The sequence below is a fragment of the Dryobates pubescens genome, chromosome 8 (genome assembly GCF_014839835.1).
Source record: "Dryobates pubescens isolate bDryPub1 chromosome 8, bDryPub1.pri, whole genome shotgun sequence".
In the NCBI taxonomy this organism is placed as follows: domain Eukaryota; kingdom Metazoa; phylum Chordata; class Aves; order Piciformes; family Picidae; genus Dryobates; species Dryobates pubescens.
Window position 1 is genome coordinate 26,103,577 of NC_071619.1, and position 19,817 is coordinate 26,123,393.

The 19,817-nt window shown below is 40.9% G+C and overlaps 1 protein-coding gene across 1 annotated transcript in view; it reads left to right on the forward strand.

Moving 5' to 3' along the window:
• CHAT (choline O-acetyltransferase) overlaps positions 1–15,630 on the forward strand; it is a 30,218-nt gene extending 14,588 nt beyond the window's left edge. The window contains exons 8-14 of the mRNA XM_009901718.2: positions 1,301–1,401; positions 1,577–1,705; positions 2,785–2,907; positions 4,408–4,549; positions 9,220–9,282; positions 13,394–13,531; positions 15,208–15,630. Coding sequence (XP_009900020.2) covers positions 1,301–1,401; positions 1,577–1,705; positions 2,785–2,907; positions 4,408–4,549; positions 9,220–9,282; positions 13,394–13,531; positions 15,208–15,477 — 966 coding nt within the window. The 3' untranslated portion in view covers positions 15,478–15,630. The remainder of the gene's footprint in view (positions 1–1,300; positions 1,402–1,576; positions 1,706–2,784; positions 2,908–4,407; positions 4,550–9,219; positions 9,283–13,393; positions 13,532–15,207) is intronic.
• Positions 15,631–19,817: the final 4,187 nt, after the last annotated feature.

Below are 19,817 nucleotides of genomic sequence, written 5' to 3' on the forward strand. Positions count from 1 at the left end.
TGGTGGGTTGATACATTGCTTGTACAATGTTTGTTTCTCATCCCATATTTAAGAATGGCAATATGAAAAGAGAAACCACAAAATTAATTTAACTTACACTGACTTATCCTAGTACAAATACATTTCAGTAGTCACTCCTGATTTATATCACTGCAAATGACATTATCAGCAGACTAGTGCTGTGTTTTTGAAGAACAAACCATTTGTCTTTAGTTAGAATCCTCTAGTATTTGTCAGGCCACTAGTTGAAGAATTTCAAGCAGATGACAATATACAATATTTTGTTGTTGTTTACTATCAGAAGGAAGAAGAAAACAAATAAATTTACATAGCATATGGGAGAGCTTCATCTGTCTAGATGTATTCAGGCCATAAGTAGTTCAAAGGTAAAGAGAAATTTGTAGGGGGCAAAATGCAGGATGCATATAATGTAGGAAGCCATTCTCACAGTAGAACTTGCTCTTTCTCTTTATATTTTTCTTCAACTTTGCAGTAAGGCATTCAAAATCATCCAGTTATGCTTTTTTGCATTGCATGCTCTGTGAAAACTTCATGGGAACCAGGGAGGCAGGATGAATATGAGTGATACAAATGCACAGGGTGAGCTGAGTGGGAGAAGTGGAGGGAAAAGTCCAGGAAAAGGACAGAAAACATATGAGACAAGTAGCAGGTTGGTCTTAGACATCTGCTTTTGTTCGAGATGCAGAAGTAACCAACTGCATGTGTATCAGAGAACTGCAATGCAGCAGGTTGTCACCAGTGTGTGCAATGAAATCAGGAATGAAGACAAGCCAGGGGAAAATGAGAAAATACCACCAAACAAAAACAGGTAAAGAAGAAGCAGGACAGTAAAACAAGCTACGAGAAAGCTATCAAATAAGGATGAACTTGCTAATTTGGTACAATATTTGTAATAAAATGCACTCCAAGGGGACTTCCCAGATACAGATGTTGTGTTGTCCCCAAATGTCAAAAGAGAACTTAGCCTGTCTTTCCTGTGATAGGTTTTCTTTACCATAAAGGAGGTGCTACATAAAATTTCCAGACTCCGGTAGGAAGTGATAAATTTTACATTCTTGCAGGATTCAGTCCAAAATAGCAGCATGAAAGGGATCAAATGCAACACCACTAACAGGACAAGAAAATCACCCACTGATCTGTAAGTCAAGGAAGTTCTTGATGTGACCAATAAGAAAACCACAGGAGAACAACATCCTTTGTTAGGTTACCATCATGGGTAATTTACTGAGAACATGATTTATTCACTATATATCTTGCACTTGTTCTTCTCCTTACTTAGTTCGTGATAGGAAGAGATGGAGTCTGTGGTATTGTGTGTGAACATTCCCCTTTTGATGGCATCATACTGGTGCAATGCGCTGAACACTTGCTCAAGCACATGTGAGTCCCTTTCTGTGCCTGCTTCCAGCCCCCATGAATTCTCTGCCTGCAGCAAATTTCCCTGGGTCACTAAGACCCATACATCTCTTGGAAATCAATCCTGCTAAAAAAAAGCAATATTTAACAACCAGATTATTCCTGTTACTTAAATTACTTTTCTTTCACATACTAACAGGAAAGAAAGCTCCAAGAAATTAGTCCGAGCTGATTCAGTGAGCGAGCTTCCTGCTCCACGGAGACTAAGATGGAAATGTTCCCCTGAAATTCAGACACATCTGGCATCAGCAGCAGAAAAACTCCAAAGGTAAAGAGCCCCATTTTTCTCAGCAATGACTTCAAGCTGGGAATTACTCAGCATGTGGTGTGCACGCATGGGTTTCTTTCTTGTCTCCTGCTGCTCCTCATCTTTCCAAGGTGGACATACCTCACATCTTTCCAGGATAAGATCCTTACAAGCTGGAGCTACTTCACTGTATTCAGGAACTGCATTACCATTGTTTTCCTTTCATGTAAACATTAAAAAGCTAAAGACCATAGAGGATGCACATAGTGAAGGTTTTCGGGTTTTGTGGATGCACTTTATGGGTTTGAGCCAACAAAAGCCAAAGCTAAGGCAATGGGCTACATATATGAGGCAGTAGAATACAACTGGTTTGAATAAACAGTTTGTTTACATCCATCTTGCTCCTACAAAGGTTAGTTCTTCTGACTGTTTCCTGCCTGTAGATCCTGCATGATCTTAGGGGGTGGGGATGGCAATGAGAGATTATTTTTTCTTCCAAATTATTTCATCTCAACAGTCAAGCCTGTGATCTCTCTGTAGAGAATGAGCACATTGGCTCAAAGTATGTTGTGATTGCATCAGATGAGACCCCAAAGTAGATAGAAGCATGCAGGAAAATATGAAAACGTTCAGAATGCAGAGTAATTCCTTCCTGTTTACAAAGGTGGTAGCCCTCTAAATTGAAACTTGCAAGCAACCTTCTTTGGGTTTCAAAACCACTTATTTCTCACACTAATAATGTCAGAGAAGTTTGTGGAGAAAGCAGGCCCTGGCTTAGATTTCAGGAGAGGAAACACTAGGGTTTGTTATGTTTTATTTTTTCTTTTTTAAAAAAGGTGTTTTACTTAAATGAGCAGAATGGCCTGAGTGCCACAACTCATTTAAATGCTGCAGAAAACAAGGCCAGTCTAGAACCTGTATGAATAAGGTATTGACTAGGAACAAGTTACCAAAGGCCAGGATTGCCTGCAGAGCAGGAGCCAACTCACCTCCAGGTGGGTACAGACAGGAAATGATCTCTGAGTTTTATTTGCAAATAGAAATGGAATATAAGGTTCTTGCATCTCCTGCTGCAGTAACTGCCTCTGCTTGTTTTCCAGGCTAGTAAAAAATCTGGACTTTACTGCCTACAAGTTTGAGAAGTATGGAAAAGAATTTATTAAGAAACAAAAGATTAGCCCAGATGCCTACATTCAAGTAGCACTTCAGCTGGCATTTTACAGGTAAGGCTAATTAAAACCATAGCAACAAGATAGCACAAGAGGAGATTCACAATTTATTTTTTTCATACAGAGGGTCCATTTTTATCTCAGAACCCAAACAAATGTCTCCTGCATGCAAATGAGCGATCTTGCCTCACGACTGTAGGTCAGACAAGATAAAAATTGCCACCTGGTTCTGTGAGAGAGTACTCACTTCCTTCACTCCCTTTCCCTCTCCCTGCTCTGCCTTCCCATCTCTATGTCCCACACACACCATTCTCAGCCAGTACCCTACATCCAGCTGTCTCTGCACTTGGCATAGAGAAGAGGGTGAGGATGTGGCAGGGAGTGGTAGACAGCCTTGCTACCCACCAAAGCAGAATCAGCTAGGGAGTCCAAGTTTTTGGAGCAGAAATCCTTCCTTGCCACTGTGCATAGCTTGGGAGGAACCACAACAGTAACCCATAGTTTACCACATATGTACCCCTTGCATTCAGAGCAAAAAGCATTCACATAGAAAAATACTGCAGCAGCATATCAGAGCAAGAGTTCCTACGCAAGGTGGTAACTACTGCTGCTTCCTTCTTCACTGGTTACCAAGATTTCACAACATCCTCGAATTTCCACAGTATTATGAAAGTTAACAGCTCCTTTCTGTGTTGTCAAAACAACTAACACTCCACACTAGAGGCTGGTAGCATGTTTCCTCCAGAACAGCCTATTACACAAATAACTCTTTATCACGTCCAATTAAAACCTGAAGTGGTCTTTACCAGAGACATCTAACACATTTTACATACTCCATTAACATCTGTTAAACATCCATTTTGCAAATTCTGTTAACCAAATTCCAACAATGACCTGGTCTAAGACTTTCATGTGGATCCCAGCCATGATATAAAACCCACATGAGCAACAAAAACATTAGGGGACAGTTCTGTTCTGAGAGCCTTGCTTCAATGGGAAGGTGCAGTAGGTTTCCTGAAGCAAGGAACAGTAGCTATATACCTGGACCCAAATTAAACAATAGCCTTCACATGCCGTCCTATTTGTCATGTGGCTTTTCATTCCAGCTCACAGTCTCAATTATCACCCTTTTCCCCTTTTAGTTTTCCATTTTTCTTTCACACACAAGCTGCACTTTTTGTTTTAAATAAAACATATTTCAAGCCCATAAGTATATGATTAATTACACTATTATTTTATGGTGCAGTGCAAATAAAACATTCCTTGAGCTCTTTCAGTAAATTTAGTTTTACTAGCCTTGTTTTCACACATCCAGTCATTTTTTTACTAGTAGTGCATAACTAAAATGTATACAACAGTATGCAGCTCCTCATATAATGAAGGAATGAGCATCCATCTTTTTTAAGTTTCTTATGGAACTCTATCAACATTAAGATGAATACTATGCAAAAAATAAATCATGGCTGTAACAATAAAGCATGCCAACCCTTTCTTTTAGTATTTATGACCCCTTGAAAATAATTATTCTTTGTTTTGCTTACTTCATTCTCTCAGATGCCACAGGAGACTTGTCCCTACCTATGAAAGTGCTTCCATACGCCGATTTGATGAGGGCAGAGTTGACAATATTAGGTCTGCTACCCCTGAAGCATTTGCGTTTGTAAAAGCGATGAGCGATGAAAAGACACCTCTATCGGTATGTTGGTCTGGCTCCCTCTGCCTTCTTTGGCAAAACACTAAGCAAACAATGTATTTGTGATCCCTCATCTCTGAATTTTTAGTGATGAACTGAAAATGTAGGGGCATAGAGCAGGATAGTTGCCTTACAGAATTTTGCTTTTTGTGCAAATCTACCATGAAGCTAAACATAAATATTCCCTCATTTTTTATTTACGTCAGAAACAGTCAGAGGTGCCTAAACATGGCATTATAAGAAACAAAACATTGGAACTTAGTGTTAGTACTGTCTTCTAAATGATCTATCATCAGCTCCACATTCTGCTCCCTGGAGAGATCCAGGCTGAACATGCGAAGTTCAGGTTCATTATATTGCCACACCAGGGGATGTTCCTGGCAGGGCCCCTGCAACCTTGGTGCAGATTGCACTATGTATAGTGGTATAGTTCACATACTTTGATTTCTGGGTAAGGTGGATATGTTCTGGCTGATCTTTTTGGCTTTAAAGGTACATTTCTTCCAAACAGATTTCATTTTATAAGATCCTAGAGGGGGGCTGAATCTTCATGATAAAAGAACTTCATCAGACTAATAGAACATCTCCCCAAACCATCCTGACATCATCCTGAAAAAAAAAAAATATAGAAAAATTAAATTGCCTTGCTTTGAGACACCACCATCTGTTTGCCAGAAGTATGAGTACTGTGCATGAGTACTGTACATAGTAGATGGGGGTGCAAAGAAGTACAGCTGAGAGAGTTGAGACTATAGCTGCACAGCTTTGTGCACTGTCCCGCCCAACATCCCTGGAGAGCCTTCCTCAACGTCTCTCTGTATGCTGCTTCTATCCACTGCACTTCACTGCTGTACAGGGAATTTCCAGGTGGCTGTTCAGATGCAAAATGCTGCCACAATATAGATTACTTTGCACAGTATGCCCACTCCAGTGACAACTGTCCACATGGCTGTTCTTTAGAATCTAGCACAGCACTGCTAGAAGTATTAGTGGGCTGTAGATTAACAAAACTGTAAACGAAGCTCTAACATCCCAAAGGATCAAGAAAATTTGCCCAGAGAAGTGCTCTGCTCCTCCACTGCTTCTTCAGTCTCGTTAACTTTACCATGCCCAGAAGTCAGCTTAGGATGAATGAGACTGGAACGTGTCCAGAGAAGGGCAACGAAGTTGGTGAGGGGTTTGGAACACAAGCCCTATGAGGAGAGGCTGAGGGAGCTGGGGTTGCTTAGCCTGGAGAGGAGGAGACTCAGGGGTGACCTTATTGCTCTCTACAACTACCTGAAAGGAGGTTGTAGACAGGCAGATCTTGGTCTCTTCTCCCAGGCAGCCAGTACCAGAACAAGAGGACACAGTCTCAGGCTGCACCAGGGGAGGTTTAGGCTGGATGTCAGGAGGAAGTTCCATACAGAGGAAGTGATTGCCCATTGGAATGGGCTGCCCCAGGAGGTGGTGGAGTCACCATCGTTGGAGGTGTTCAGGAGGAGACTTGATGGGGTGCTTGGTGCTATGGTTTAGTTGTTTAGGTGGGTTGGATTGGTTGATGGGTTGGACACGATGATCTTGAAGGTCTCTTCCAACCTGGTCTGGTCTATTCTATTCTAAGACTCAAGTAAGTTCTATGTTAAAATGATAACTCAAAGGAAACCTGAAGTAATTTCCTATGCTCAGTGGGGAGCTCAAGGCAGACTATAACCATACTATTATGCATAATAGTGACTACCGTATGGTAGAAAAGAAGAGGGTGTTGTTACTTGCTGTCAGTGTCCTTCTAACAACACGGTTCCTAATCATATTTCTTTAGAAGCTGCTGTTATCTGTGCCCACCTTCCACACCACATTTGGGCACCCAGCTTTCCTCCAGACCCAACGCAGAATGACTGTACTCCAAGGAGGAGCTAGCCTGCTACCAGCACATTGTTTTGCCAGATCCTTCTTGTTCCCTTCAACAATTTCTTCCTACCTTCCTTACTCCAACACTTGCTCATGATGGAAGCTATCCCAAAGCCTCAGCATTTCTCATTGTTCTACCACAAAAACCTGGGATTGTGTTCACTTTTCATGGAATCATAGAATTGTTAGGGTTGGAAGGGACCTCAAGGATCATCTAGTTCCAACCACGGGTAGGGACACCTCACACTAGATCAGATTGTCCAGAGCCACATCCAGCCTGGCCTTAAAAACCTCCAGGGATGGGGCTTGTACCACCTCCCTCCACCCACCACCCATTCCAGTGTCTCACCACCCTCATGGTGAAGAACTTCTTCCTAACATCCAATCTGAATCTACCCATTTCTATTTTTTTTCCATTCCTCCTAGTCCTATCATTACCTGACACCCTAAAATGTCCCTCCCCAGCTTTCCTGTAGCCCACTTAGGTCTCCTTGGAGCCTTCTCCAGACTGAATAGCCCCAACTCCCTTAGTCTGTCCTCATAGGAGAGGTGCTCCAGTTCTCTAATCATCCTCATGGCCCTTCTCTGGACACATTCCAGCACCTCCAGATCCTTCTTGTAACAGGAGCTCCGGAAGTGGATGCAGTACTCTTGGTGGGGTCTCACCAGTGCAGAGTACAGGGGGAGAATCACCTCCCTCAACCTGTTGGCTATGCTTCTCTTGATGCAGCCCAGGATGTGATTGGCTTTCTGGGCTGCGAGTGCACACTGGTGGCTCCTGTTGAGCTTCTCATCCACCAGCACCCCCAAGTCCTTTTCTTCAGGGCTGCTCTCAAGCCAGTCCCTGTCCAGCCTGTATTGGTGCCTGGGATTGCCCCGACCCAGATGCAGGACCTTGCACTTGGTCTCATTGAACCTCATGAGCTTGTCATGGGCCCAACTCTCCAGCTTGTCAAGGTCCCTCTGGATGGCCTCCATTCCCTCCAGCATGTCTGCACACCACACAGCTTGGTGTCATCAGCAAACCTGCTGAGGGCGCACTCAATGCCACTGTCCATGTTGCCAACAAAGATATTAAACAAGTACTGATCCCTGAGGCACTCCACTTGTCACTGGCCTCCACTTGAACATGGACCCATTGACAGCCACCCTTCGGGTGCGGCCATCAAGCCAGTTCTTTACCCACTGAATGGTCTATCCATCAAACCCATTCTGCACCAGCTTTCCCAGCATCCTAAACTGTGCTGCTTCACACAAGCAAGCAGAAAGCCATGCATGTCTAGAGTGAGCTCAGTCACAGCCCCCAGGTCTTTACATTTCATGCTTTGGCAGTTCCAAATATGGAGAATGATAGTTTAATTCCCCCTGAAAAACCTGTAATCATAATGCAAACCAATACACTGACAGTTATCCGGGCTTCTTCTCTGCCGAGAGATGTAAAGGGCATTTAAACTGATCCACAACTGTTCTTTCCCACAAACTTCTAGAAATCTTTGTTTTGATGTGAACATCTTTATCATTCCCTTCAAAACTATGTATATTATTAACACAGAATCATTACAAACAAAATGCACTTCATACAACCCTGTTCCAAGGTGATTCTTTAGACCTATAGATTGTCTCTGGATGTGAAGGGGTTAATTCTATTTTTTGGACTGAGAGATGCATTACTTGCTTTAAGCAGTCTTCAACTCCCCAAAATATTGTTTGTTAATTGTCATTAATCCAAATCAAACAAGAAAACCAATTTTCTATCTGATGCTAATAAAAATCATCTTCAAACAATAGTTTGAACCAACACCAAAGATTGATTGAGTCAGACTGATACAGTAGCAGGAGAAATATCTCATGCATTTGACACTTGTAAAAGAAGCAGCAACTGACACTGCAGAGATTGCTTGAATAGCTGTGAATTAATCAGATTTAAAGATTGCATTTGGTAATTTAATCTGTCTAACGGAACTAAGGCCTAGCTCTAGCCCTGTGGGGAAAAAAAAAATCAGGCTCTGTACTTTGAAGGTCCCTGATGGCAGCCTTGAATTGCTTCTAAAATGAATTCTTTGTTCAAAATATCATTCATCGTCCATAGGAGCTGAAGGTTCCCTGTTTATCTGGCGACCCAGTCATTTCTGGCTGTTTCAGGGTCTCCCAAAGATGCAGTGTCGGGCTTGATGTACAGCAGGGCAGCACTTCTTAGGATCATTCCCCTAATATAAAAGGCTACCATTTGACAGGAGTCAAAATTTATTAGCTTGTTAACTGAAAAGTGAGGCTTCTGTGGAGGTTAGAGCAGCCTTGGAAAATTCTAGATGCCCTTCTACACACGGGAGTGATTTTTTGACAGGCTGGTAAAATATCAGTAATTGCTTTCATTAATATCAATGTCACTGTCTGTATGAACTATTCTGAAAAAAAACCAACAACAAACAAACCACACTTCCTGGTTGTTTTGAAAACACCAAATTGCACTTCTTCAGATGAAGCAGTTTAATTAGTGATAATCTAACACCCTTGAAACCCATGGAAGGAATCTACAGAAGGAACTGCTAATCTTTCCTTGATTTCAGACAAAGCACCACCAATAAACCTTTGCACAACCAGACACCACTGCCGATCAGGACATTGAATCCTTATGGCTTTTCCTTTATAAGAAGTGCTTACACCTGAGCCAGGAGCAAAGGACATTTGAGAGTGCTTGCTGTCTGGCTGATGGTTAATTGATGGAAGATACTACATCTTTGAGAGTTTGTTCAATAATAGGTATATTTTGATTCCCCCGACAGGATTCTGAGAAGATGCAGAGATTTAAGGATGCAATTGCAGCTCAGACTAATTACACTATTCTGGTGAGTAAAACACTGCTTTGTCTGGAATAAGGACTAGTTATTTTTTTCAAAAAAAAGGTACAAAGATGCAACCATTAACTATTTAAGCACTAGGAAAAGTAGGCACCTCTAAACAGGGAAGTAACTACTATGTCAGACTGAGGAAAATTTCTGATGACCCAAATACTCTCCAAACTGTCACATTCAACCAACCTCATCTTAAAACAATACTTGCTGGAAAATAAGATAACAAAATTCTCCATTAGACATCAGCAGCAAGACATTGGCATGGGCATTAGCCCTCTTATTTAGAACTCTGTATTTAATATATCCTCAGGGAATGTGCATCTGTGAAACATTTATGATTTGTATCTGTGTCATAATCAGGAGTCATAGCCACAAATTAGGATTCCCTTAAGCTTGGTGTTGTGCAACCTATCAGTTCAAAAATTGCCTACATCTTGAAGAGCTTGCAATCAAAATTTAATGAAGGGGTGTTTTTTTATAAGTACTGAAAGGTTTGCAAGGAAGAACAGCAACCATGAAATAAGGCATTATTCTGTGTGCTCAGAGATCAACATGACATGTTAGCTATGAAGAGAGACAAGAAAAGTGGCAATGGACTATTTTAATGGGGACAAGCTGAGAGCCTTATTAGGATGAGAAGTAAGAAAGGCTTAAAAGGAGTCAACTTAACTTCTGTGTAACATGCAAGAGAAATAAAACTCTAGCTGCAAAATCCAAATGCCCCAAATTTACAGATATTTAGACCCATAAGCAATAACATTGCAGATAAGCTCAAGACAGCTGTAACACATTGGGAACTGCCCCCCACCTCATGTAAAACTAACCATTCCTGCATTTTCTGATGTTTTACTTCCATAGAGGAGAGATGTGTCTGTCTGGAACCTGATCCTCAGATGGATTGATAATCTGGAAAGTGTGTCCTGGCATTCCAAAGTGCCATTTCTAATAAAGACCCTTAACAATGAGGGAAATATGATAAGATTTTTCCTTTTAAAGACCTGAATGCAGTATCTAATAACAAGAAGAGGCATTTTCAGGTGAAGAAACCAGTTTAGTATCAAATACAACTCATTTTCTGTTGATCAAAAATGGGATAATTCAGCCTGGCTATTGCTCTACATCCCACTGTGCCAAGACAAAACACAGACTTACTCTACAAACAACTTAAGTCAAACCAGTCATGAAATTAATGAATGTTAATAACAAGCTATGTTAAGTGAATTTGCTGCCTATGGTTTTGCCTCAGACCATTACCTAACAAACTCACATTGCTGATTACTGTTTAAATATTCATAATATTAAAGAAATTGTACACTTCCAGAAGTGGTTCCAAAGGTAAACTCAGAGCACTGGAGATGTGTTGTTTTCAGGCAGGATTTGTTCCTAAGACCATGAAACAAATGAAGCAGGGAAGAAAAACAATTTAGTGCTGGGAACTCTCACCTTAGGAGCTGAGATTCCACATCCCCTTTAAAGCAGACACAAGTCTTATTTCAGGAAAACTGTCTCACCTGAACCATCTCAGGGTATAATGAATACAACATACTGTAGGTCTACTAGATCATAGGGGAATTCCTACACATCTTTAAAATAAGAAAATTCCATATATTCCCCCCTCCAAGCCATTTCAATTTCAGAAACTGTTATAAAATTCAGCCTCCAGTGTTGCTCATAGGAAAAAATTAAAACCATGATCAGAAAATGTCTCCAGGTATTTCCACTCACCAAGCTCCCCTTGCTTTTTCAGAATAGCAGAATGTAATTGTGCCTTTAAACTATGGGCAAGACTTACATGGTCTGACTAAATTGTGTGTAACAGACTGAAATGTAATAGCTCCTAAGAAAAACAAACAAACAAACAAACAAAATCTACTTCATAAAACAAAAAGCAATTTAATGATTTTATTTCCCCTTGTTAGGGCTTACTAGTAGCATAGCTATCTTAAATGTGGAGCTCTAAAATTCAATTTAGCACCGTTTTTTCCTATGCGTTGACTCACAGTTTATTTTGTTAGCCTGTCTCGGCCTCTCTTTAGACATGACATTGATCTATGTTGCAAAAATGTCATTGCTAACAGCCTTATAAATCTTGTGTGATAGCAAAAATATTTCCCTTGATTATCAAGTCAGTTTCCCTCTATGGAAAAAACAACATAAATGCTGCCCTGATGTATGCTACCTTTTTGCAAGCATCCATGCTGTGTCTGGACTAATGAACAAACAGGCCCTGTACCAATGGGTGCCTACTCCTCAATAAGCCAAACAAGATTATGCACTCCTGCTCCCCTGCTCCGGGCACTTAGTAATGATTAAAAATATTCTTAAGAGGAAAAGCAAACTTGTGTGCCTTTTTATTTTCCTGTTGTTTTGTTGTTTATTTTTAGATTCTCCCTTTAAGAGAAAGGAAGGGGGGGGAAAAAAAATCAACCTTGCACTCTTTTAAATCCTGCCTTGTTTCCCTTATTACATGGGGCATATGCCACAGAGACATCAGTTCTGCTCTTGGTATAGTACAAGGTCTTTTTCTCAGCGTTCTCTTCCTACCTGACTTCATATTCTTGCCAGCCAGAATAAATCTAAACTGAAGGATTTTCAGCACATGTTTTAAGGTGGCAATTCCTGCTTGGATGGAAAGATTTTTTTATTTGGTTTCCTAATGAAACGGAGCTCTGTAATTCTTTTGCCTGTCCCTTTCCCACTACTGACTTTTGATCCTGTTAGCCATCTTCAGTCACATTTGTTTAGCAGGGTAAAGATCTTAAAGTTAATAAACTCCTCAAGTCTACAGCATTAAGTTGGATTGGAATGGGCTGCCTGGGGAGGTGGTAGAGTCGCTGTCATTGGAGGTTTTCAGGAGGAGACTTGATGGGGTGCTTGGTGCCATGGGCTAGTTGTTTAGGTGGGTTGGATTGGTTGATGGGTTGGACGCGATGATCTTGGTCTCTTCCAACCTGGTTTATTGTATGTATTCTAAGTGTCTGGATAGAGTAGAAAGAGCCAAGCCTAGCAAGCTTATGACAGAAAGACTAGCTGCAGGCTCAGCAGTAGTTCTTGTGAGCTGGCTAGGTAGCCACAACCATGCCCCTGCTGCTGTTGTTCAGCCACTGCACATGCCACTGATGACCCTGCCTGTAGCCAGGAGACAGGAGATGAACTTGGTGACATTCAAGAGAAAGGTTTTGGGGCAATCACATCTGGTTCTGTGTGGGGGATGCTGGCAAGCAGAGACACAGGCAGACAGGATAGCAAGTAGACTGCTCTAGGTCTCTTTCTTATCAAGCACATTATTCTCTTTTGTTAAATCCTGTTTAATCTGATTTTACACTCATGGTACCTGGACTATGGTACCATCCAATTAGGCTATCCTACACCTACTGTTTTCAACTGACTTATTAGGATGAGGGCTAAAGTAATGGGTACCCTGAAGATAACCCTGTTCTGCAATGAAGCCAGCACAGGGAGTAGGGGAGGGAACTGGGATGCTTCAGTGATGAATTAAATTGAGAAAACTTCTGTGTTCCTAATCCCTGACTTCTCAAGTGGTGGAGCATGCAAGCAGGTCTGCAATGGATCACTGGTAAATCTGTGATCACTGTTAAAACTTACAGACACATACCCACTCTTTGGATCTAAAATTTACAGAACGACAGATGCATTACCTATCTGAGTGAGACACAGGCAGCAAGGCAATGACAGATTAATTCATTCCAATTTAGAGGTGTTTTGGAGCCTCTTATCTTGAAATATAAGTGGTGCACAGGAATTCCCAAAACACACTTATACGATTTAAGGTGTCCCATATGCTCCCTTCAGCAGCTTTGGAAGCCCAGCCATTGATACTCAGCTCTGAGAAACAATGAGCACCCAAGAACACTGAATATCAGCACATAATACATCTCAAGATCATCTCCTTCCTAATGTTTATGTCTGCAGAACTCCATGTGAATTTCTTGTTACTCAGCAGCAGCAAAGTATATGAAGTAATATCTGAACATTACATTGCTCAAACCAAGTTCATCAACTCTGACTAGAAAACCATGCAATAACAGCCAATAAAATGTCTCCATACCCAGTTAAATGCTGGTGTCTTACATATTGTACACAGGCTATTACTGGAATGGCAATAGACAATCATCTGCTTGGGCTCAGAGAGGTGGCACGGGAGCACTTCAAGGAACTGCCAGAGATATTTACAGATGAGACATACTTGACAAGCAACCGATTCATCCTCTCAACCAGCCAGGTGAGTTTCTCCTGTCCACTCACTGGTCTTGCCAAGCCAAGACTAATTTGTGTTCTGCGAGACCAGACCCTGTAGCTCACAGTGATAATTTTAAAAACAAAACCAACCAAACAAAACACAAACAAACAAATCTAGTACCATCAAGAACCACCAAGAAGTCTGCAACATTCTCAAATTGGATGCATTCTGAAAAATCAGCACAGTAAATACTGACTGAAGCTACCATGTCCCTTGCAACATCTTAAAGCCTTTCCCAGAAATTCTGGAAACATGCACAAACACAGTCACATTTCCATGAGGGTTTAGTGTTCCCAAACTACATTTCTTTCTATTTCCTTTCTTTTTTTCCTTCCCCTGGAGTGACAGCTCAAGTGGGAATTCTTTAATCCGGTGACAGTACAGCCACAAACCACACAGGCTGCCACTCTGAGATACAAAAGCTAAGAGCTTTAAGGTAGCTGTGCTTGAAACCTTCAAGACCCTTCAGCTATTCAGTGTAAGAGTGCAACCTGTACAGGCATGCCTCTTGGATTTACAGACATTCTAATCATTTACAGACATTTAAAGAGTTACAGTTATTTGCAACTATACTGACATTGTGTAAGAATCAACACTTCCTACATTTGATGTTCTAAATAAATAAATGTCTTTATAGCATACAGCCTAAAAATTGAATGTTTCATTGCCTGTAGTAGCAGTCCTAATGAAAGAAGTCTGCGTAGGAATTCATTTACCGAAACACTAACCCAACAGCACAGATTGGAACTTTGCAACAAAAGAGACTTATAATACCATGCTACAGCATAAAACCTTAATAAGTAATTTGATCTTGTCATAACGTTTGTAAGCTTTCAGACATGAGTGAATGTAACCAACATACTACTACATAAATTCTCCAAGAAACTATCCATGTGCTTCTGAATAGCTTTATGGCCTTCGGCTGTTGCACAGCAAATTTATCTGACAATTCTGTGGCTCTATTAGGAGGACTAATAGCTTGTTCTACACCATTAAAAAGCCAAATGTCATTTGTGAAGGCCCATGTGCACAAAGTCTGAAACATACAGATTTCTAACACATCTCTTTTTTCCTGCAGGAGAAAACATTTCACTCCTCTATTAAGCCAGAATTAAATTAAGGTGCAGGAGAAATTTAGCACCTAGATGCAATAAAATGTGGTTTTATACAGCATTCCACTAGAAATTATCATTAGAAATGCATAATATTACTTTCCATAATTTATAACAATCTCTACATGTTTAACATAATTGTAAAATAAGCTTTAGAAGTTAAATACCCTAGAGAAGCTTTATGTATCATAATTTTCCATATCAGAATTGCATACACCCTTAAAAATTCCCTATCAGTAACAAAGCCCATATCTGTTAAAGAATATATAAAGTGAGCAAAGAAATGCATTACATGCACTTGGAATGATACAGGTTTTCAAATGGTGGCATATAAACAGTGCTGACAAATTCTATACTGCGATTGGCTTTGCCTTCCAAGTATCAGCTGCAGGTCTGGGGTTGTGAAGGAAGTGATATTCTTCAGGGAGGATTCACCACATTTCCAGCATTGGTAGCATTTCCTTTTCTTTTTCCTCTTTCATAACCAGTTGATTTCAGGTGCTGTGATTAATCAGAGATCGCTCTTTACCTTCTCCCTGCAACCAGGTTCCAACTACTATGGAAATGTTCTGCTGCTATGGGCCTGTGGTGCCCAACGGTTATGGGGCGTGTTATAACCCTCAACAAGAGCATATATTATTCTGCATCTCAAGCTTTAAAGACTGTAAAGAAACCTCCTCAGATATGTTTGCAAAAGCTGTGGAAGAAAGCCTCGTAGAAATGAAAGATTTGTGCAGCAAATGCACTTCTACTACAACAAAGCCACCTGCTAAAGAAGCAGCAGCCACAGAGCAGCAGAGTGATCGTAAACTCTAAGAGGCTGTGGGAATTATTCTCCTGAATCCACCCTATGAAGAAACCATGATATAGTTGTTCAAAGGCAAGGTAGTACTAGTAATGTATTAGTATAGAATCAAAATGTCGTTTGTTTTACATTGTTCCCAACATTTAAAACCCTGTGCATACTAAATCTACTGTTTCTTGTTTGCAAGTAAGCAAAAAAAGTATGGTCTCACTGGCTGAAATGAAGGAGGAAGTAGTACGAGTATGTGTTGTACTACCATTTCTAACCATAATTAACTTACACCATTTTATCACCTAAAAAATAGAGAAAGTTTGTGTATGACAAATTAAATACTAAGGCATAGGAATTAATTAGTATCTCCTGCAAGTAATTCTAAAATATTCGCACCTCTTCCTGCAAAATTTCCATGTTAAGGGGGAAAATAAAATAATGTCCCCTAACAGGAATGTTGAGAGTAATGTTGTAAACAATAAGCTGAATCTATTACAGCTTGAAACCTTGCATGAAGAGTATTTAATGCCACCATGCTATAAGAAAAACAGATTATTCTTAAGAGTGGCTGCTGCCTATTACCACAAACAGAGTTTAGGAAGATTAGTGTTCACATATTCTCTCAGTTCAAAAATGCTGCTGAATTTGGCCTCTATTCCAGTTTGTTCGGGCCTCAAGCACCATTGTGTTCTGAAAGGAGCATATCAGAGATAAGATCCATGACAGAAAACTGGGATAATTTTGTCTGTAATGAGTTGACTTAATTATTTCTTTGTATTGGTGAGGAAAGTCCAGTTTGACAGAGAAGCAAAGCACAAAGCGTGAGTGCAATTCAGCCATACTTTAGAATGTTTTTGTTTGCACAGGAGTGAATTTAGTCAGTGTGACTAGCAGGTGAGTGTATGCAACCACACAAATTTAAAGAGCAAGCAATAAATAACTAGAATGAAGAGGCAAACTTGGAATACTGGGCAGTTTCCAAACTAGAGCTATAAATACCAATTTAAGAGTAGTGGTACTCATATGAGCTTTGTATCATCCCTCTTGGGATGGCTTTATATTTTTACTAGTAGATATAGGGTATCATAGTATGCAATACACAGTAAATTCAATCAGGAAAAGAATACAGTATCTGGTAATTCCCACATTCTGTGAGTGCTATCCTGAGGGTTGTCTCTTTATCTCTTTCATTCCCTACAAATCCTTCTAAGGACTGATATTTTCAGTTACTTTATCTCAAGCTTAAATATGTTCAGTCATCACTGTTGGAATACAACTTACTCATGCCAGCGCAGATCCTTTGCAAGGCAAGCTGGAGCACATTCAGAAGCCTGGCCAGGGACTGCTTACTTGACTAGGGAGAAGTAAAGATGTTTTGCATTCCTTTGTAGATTGAATAATCACATGCTTAAGCATTCTCAAACCTAAAAGCAGGAGAACAGATTATACATGTGCATTCTTATTTTACTGCCTCTGTGGAGTTTCCTACGTCCAATTAAGCAGCCTGATGAATAAAGGCTATCCACAACCCCATGTATGAAAGCACAGCGGGCCTGGTAATCAACTGGACCAAACCAGATATGATGGTTTACAGTGATTGAGAATCAGGTTTTTTATGAAGTTAATGCTTTCATTTAAAAAATATGTATGTTTCATTACTCCATGAGCTGTGCTTCAAAACAAAGATTAAATCTATTTATATGAATATTATGGTATAAAATCTGCTTCAGAGTTAAAATGTAAAACAAAATAAAAATATTCTAAAACCTCAAGGAAACTCTTAGTCAAAGAGAATGCTCACTTAATGACTATACTGTTCAAAATGTGACTTTAAATTGTTCCCATACTATAATTATGAAAATTACTTTGAAACATTCCTGGCAATTTTGCTTCATTCTGTCTCACATTAATACAAAGGCATTCTGCATCTTTATTCTAAACTTAGCACTACAATCTCAAGAGTCCATAAAATCATTTGTTTTAAATTATATCCATATTTCAAGTGTATAAAAAGGCTGTGAACAGTTATTTAATTATTAATTTACTTCTAATTAAATATATAACTTTATTTTCTACTCAACATTCCATAGGTACTGATTATTCTTTGTAAATATTACCTGCATTTTCATTTTACCCCTTTGGCTGGAACTTTAACAGTGACTCAAACACTGCCTGACACACAGTCACTGAGAATTCAGGCAGAAACTGCAACCACACCTGACATTTTATGCCACTATCATTAAGAGCCCCTTACTTGTCTACAGCTGCTCTAACAGGTGTCTTGGATTCTCAAACACAGGGAAATTATAGAAAATACTCAAGGAAGAAAACAGTGTCCACCCACACTTCCTATTTGTTTAGCTAGCCATTCCATTCTTGTATCATAGATACTTACTGATCTGGTTTTAGAGTTCAGCCTGAATATCTGAAATGTGAAGCTTCAATGAACTCGGTACCTCCAGAGGAAAGCACACCTTACATGCTTAACCTTAGTTACTACCTGTACTAAATTCAGAGGCAAAGCACCTGACATTTGTCAAGGAACTTCAGACTCTGGTTAGGTATGTTTAAATTGGAGAGCCCTGATTAAATTCCAGAAGGATAATATTAATGGCACAGGGCATTATAGAGTCCTTGGTTTGCCAGCAGAAGCTTCATAAGGGACTGTGCTGTTTCTCAGTTAATAAAATCCTTACTCATCCTTAATTATTATTAACAAAATCATACCACACCTTTGTGGTATGATCTCATGCTGCAGTTGCATCTGTTGAGGATTTCGGGAAATATGTAGTTTTCATAGCTAGCTATTTAAAATTATCTGTATTATACAAATCAAGTTCTCTCCTGAAGTTTAAAAGTACACAATCTGTGCACATGTTCTTACAGAAATCAAATGTGGAGCTTGTAAAATGTTTCCAACTAGAAAGCTATGGAATAAGTTGTTCATTATAGAAAGGGGGAAAATCATGATTGTCAGAATAAGGATAATTACATTAATGTAACAAGTGGCAATGATTTAATGAGACCTCTCGGTGGGACCAGGAGACATACAAATGCCCTGCAAGAGAAATCCGAGGCAGCAGTTGTTCCACTGTATTCAGAGGGTACACCCACATACACGCAGTAGTGGGATATAGAAATTTAAAAGCCAATTTTTGTGAACTGCTATATTCACAGTGAACTAAAGCTTCAAAACAGTGGTGGTTTAAGGGTGTAAGAACCTGACCTCACTCCTCCCAGTGCTGTCAAAGCCCCTGTGCGATCTGTAGTTAAGCAGGACACGGTGACAACACAGCTGAACTTCTGGTGAGTGACTTGAGGAAAACAAAAATATTTTAGTGATACTGTTATTTTTATAACATAGTATAGATTTATGATAAATGTAAATGTGTATTTATAGCATATTTTGTTCCTATTATGGTTTGTGCTCTTTTGAAACTTACGTACCTGTCTATGTTACTGCGAGTGACTAGATGTGCTCGCTGGTACCACGAGTATTGCTTGTGTAAAGATGGAGTTCTGCACCGCAAATAAAAACTCCGCGAGGAGAGTCCTTGTCGCATCTTTGTGCGGGGCAGCCCCCGCCACGTCCCACCTGCCGCTGGGGAGCCTGTCGGAGAAGCCCCTGCGCCGTGGCTCTGCGAGCTCCCGCCAGGGGAGCCGCGGCCCCGCGCGGGAGGGAACCGGGACAGCTCCTCCCAAAGTCCGGTTGCGAACGGCCGCGGCGCACTCCGCGCCAGGCGGGTGGGGTGTGCGAGGTCGCACGGCACGGCACGGCACGGCACGGCACGGCGTGTCCCGCAAGCGCGGCTCCGCAGGGCGGCCGACTTAGAAAGGTCTCCAGAGCCGCGACCGCCCGCCTGTTCTGCACCCGGAGCCGAGGCTCCGCCTGTCACCGGACGGAGGGGAGGTGAAGCAGGCAGAACGCCGCCTCGCTGCAAGCAAAGCGCAGCAGGAGAGTGCTGCGGTTGATCTGGGGCCATGCTCTCCTGAGCAGGGTCTCGGCGTGGTGCAGCCAGTGGGCTGGAGGGAGGCTCTAGCTCTTGCTTTCCGTGAGCGATAGGAAAGAGATGCGTCGGGAAGCGCAAATGCTCTTACGTTTGCTAATTGTGTTACAGCGTATATATATTTTTCTTCTCCAATTAAACAAACTCCATTAAAAACACAGTTTGAAATAAGCTCCTAAATCAAAGATGAAAGTTCAAAATGAAATTTAGCTATAAAGCAAAGTACTTGGCGGCACTAAGTTGCTTTTGTGGCGTACAGTCCAAGGGCAGTTGCCAGCAAGTGAGACAGTGCAGGGGGCAGGTAGCCCAAGCCCGGGAGAGCCGTGCCCTGCCGGGGAGCCGAGCTCCCACTT